This window comes from Myotis davidii, unplaced genomic scaffold (genome assembly GCF_000327345.1).
Source record: "Myotis davidii unplaced genomic scaffold, ASM32734v1 scaffold566, whole genome shotgun sequence".
In the NCBI taxonomy this organism is placed as follows: domain Eukaryota; kingdom Metazoa; phylum Chordata; class Mammalia; order Chiroptera; family Vespertilionidae; genus Myotis; species Myotis davidii.
In genome coordinates this window covers 1,016,364-1,019,259 of record NW_006296617.1, presented here as the reverse complement: position 1 = coordinate 1,019,259, position 2,896 = coordinate 1,016,364, and the positions used below count along the sequence as shown (strand labels likewise).

General features: G+C 55.5%; 1 protein-coding gene across 1 annotated transcript in view; it reads right to left on the bottom strand.

Annotated features, from left to right (window-relative positions):
* DHX34 (DEAH-box helicase 34) overlaps positions 1 to 2,896 on the bottom strand; it is a 69,112-nt gene that overhangs the window by 25,034 nt on the left and 41,182 nt on the right. Inside the window, exon 8 of the mRNA XM_015569314.1 lies at positions 518 to 692. Coding sequence (XP_015424800.1) covers positions 518 to 692 — 175 coding nt within the window. The remainder of the gene's footprint in view (positions 1 to 517; positions 693 to 2,896) is intronic.

The window sequence follows — 2,896 nt, the reverse complement described above, 5'->3', positions numbered from 1 at the left end:
AGAAAGCGCCCCCCCCCCTGCTCTAGAGCAAACAGAAAGAACCGCGTCACCGCCTCAGCGGCCTGCAGGGGAGGGGCTTTAAGGGCTGACACGGCAGGAGGCTGTGCGGAGTGTCTGTGCTGGGGGAACGGTGCCACGGTGGTGGCTGGTGGCGCTCTGCTGGACTGTGTGTGGGCTGGGGACCATCGGTGGACACAGAATGTCTGGAGTCGGGAGAATCGGGCAGAATGAACACACGGGAGTCAGCGAGCTCCTCGGGAGGGCAGGGGTGGCGCAAGAATGAGGAAGAGGAAGAGGTTTTGAAATCCTTACCACCCACAGCAAGGGCAGCCCAGGGCACAGCTGGGACGGGCTGTGCCGAGCGCCCTGTTTGTTTACGCTGTATCCCTGGTGCCCAGCACAGTGCCCGCCCTGGGGACTGGCGAACGCATGAACAGGGCCTAGAGAGGGAGCAGCTGGCGGGCAGTGGCCCGACCCACCCAGGGACCCGCGTGGTCACCCCAAGGGGGGTCCTCACCAATCACGACGTCCACAGGCAGCTGGGCCAGCAGGGACCCGATAGGGGTGAGGGCCTCGGAGCTGTCCAGAGCCCCCTGGTCCCGGAGGTAGAGGATGGCCGTTTCCAGGCTGGCTGGTGGGGGGGGCTCGATGAAGGGGAAGGTTCGGGGGTCTCCCACGCTCATGCTCTTCATCTAGAATGAGAACCAAAGCCCCCAGGAATGGGGGTCACGTGAGCCACTGTGGAGCACTCAGAGGGCTCAGGGATCACAAATCTGTGACACTTTAACGCCCCCAATGTTAAGGCCCACTGCACAGAGGCAGCAGAGAGGGCCATTGTCTGTCTGTCTGGCCAGCACCTCTTTTCCCAAACCCTGGACAGGGAGCAAGTAACTGAGGTTTCTCAGCCCCTGGTCATTGCAATTGACTAAGGAATGAGCACATGACCCGAGCTGGGCCAATCAGAATCCTTCTCTGGGACTTTGTAAACTGGTAGTGAGAAAGTCAGCATCCTCTGGTTGTGAGGGGCCCGGATAGGAGCTCAGAGACGCTCTGGTTATTCTTCCATTGCCTGGAAATTACCGGACCCACCGCAGACGGATCGACCCTTAACTGTTCCTGACTAGACCCCCCCGCCCCACAATGGGTACACATATCCATAAACCCCCTCTCCTGTTTACAAGAGTTTGAGTTTCTCTCACTTTCGAACAAAGAATCCCCATTAACTCAGAGGCCAGAGGGGGGAGGGTGGTGGGGACACACACACCGCCAGGCCTGGCATGGTGAGAAGTGTGACTCTGAGAGAGCCAGAGGGAAGCTCAGAGAGCCCGGGGGCTCAGCCCATCCTCCAGGGAGGTGACCTGGTCACCTGGCCCTGATCTGGAGGCCACCTGGTATCTGGCCGTCCACCCAGGAGCCAGCTGTCCCACCTTCCTCTCTGTTCACCAAACCCTGATGTTGTCTGGGAGATCACTCAGCACCCATTAAAAGATCTTTAAATTAAAAGCTCTGGGTAGGGGGTGGGGTATGGATTTTTTTTTAAAGCTCTCCAGGTGGTTCCGGTGTGTAGCTGGGGCTAAGAATCAGTGCTCCGATCCAGTCTGGCAATGCCACACCCCTGGACAATTACAGGTCACAGAGTGGACACACGTGACCCAGTTCTGCCAACAAGACAGACTGGGAAGTTGGCCAGAAGGCTCTGGGAAAGGTTCTTATGGCCTTAAAAATCAGACCCGCAGCCCTGCCGGTATGGACCAGTGGTTAGAGCATCGGCCTGTGCACTGGAGGGTCACAAGTTCGATTCCTATTCAAGGGCATGTACCTGGTTTGCAGGTCTGATCCCCGCCCCTGGTCAGGGCACATGTGGGAGGGAAACGATAGATGTCCCAGTCACATTGATGTCTCTCTCTCTCTCTCTCTCTCTTTCTCTCTCTTCCCACCTCCCTTCCACTCTCCCTAAAAATCAATGGAAAAAATATTTTTCTTTCTTGGGTGAGGATTAAAAAAAAACAATTAGACCCACAAACAGGGGCAGTTGGCTGCTTCTGTCTCTAGGTGGTAAAGGAGGAGGAGGTGATGCCCACAACTGACAGGGGGCATTCAAGAGGCAAACTTGGAGCCTGACAGCCTCAAATGGAACCCGGGCTCTGCCACCTGTCAGCTGTGTGACCTGGGCCAAGTTACTTAACCTCTCTGTGCATTAGAAAAGGATTACTGACCACAGAGTCTGTGTGAGGTTCCATCCATAAAACACTCAGGATGGGGCCTAGCCCCTGTGCACACTAGGTAGGTGTTTTTCATCGTCGTCATTGTCATTATTGCTAGGAGAGCTGCTGATAAACTGATGTTGCTAAGACAGAAAAGGCCCGGTCCTTTATGACATTATGGATCCATTTAAATAACCAAGCCTGGAACCTCCCTACCTCGGGCTTCGTGGCATATGAAACGATACTTTTTCCTTGTTGTTTTAAGCCTCTGAGCCTGCAGTTTGAAACACTGTAACAAATATAGAAGCTAAACAAAACCCCAGAAACCTGCTTTCAGCGATCCGGGATCTCAGAGCTGGAGTTATACATTGTTTCGATTATAGAACCTCTTTCAGCAGCCGAGGCCTCAGAGCTGGAGCCAGAGCCCAGAATTAAAAAAAGAAAAAAGAAAAAAAGGAGCAGTTGGGAGCTTCCGTCACCCGCCAGCCTGAAAACAGCCCTCAGCCCCTCAACCAGACTGGCCAGGCAGCCCAGTGGGGACCCCCACCCTGAAGGGTGTGTGACCAGCTGCAAACAGCCATCATCCCCTTACCCAGGCTGGCCAGGCACCCCAGTGGGGACCCCCACCCTGATCCAGGACACCCTTCAGGGCAAACCAGCCAGCCCCACCCATGCACCAGGCCTCTATCCTA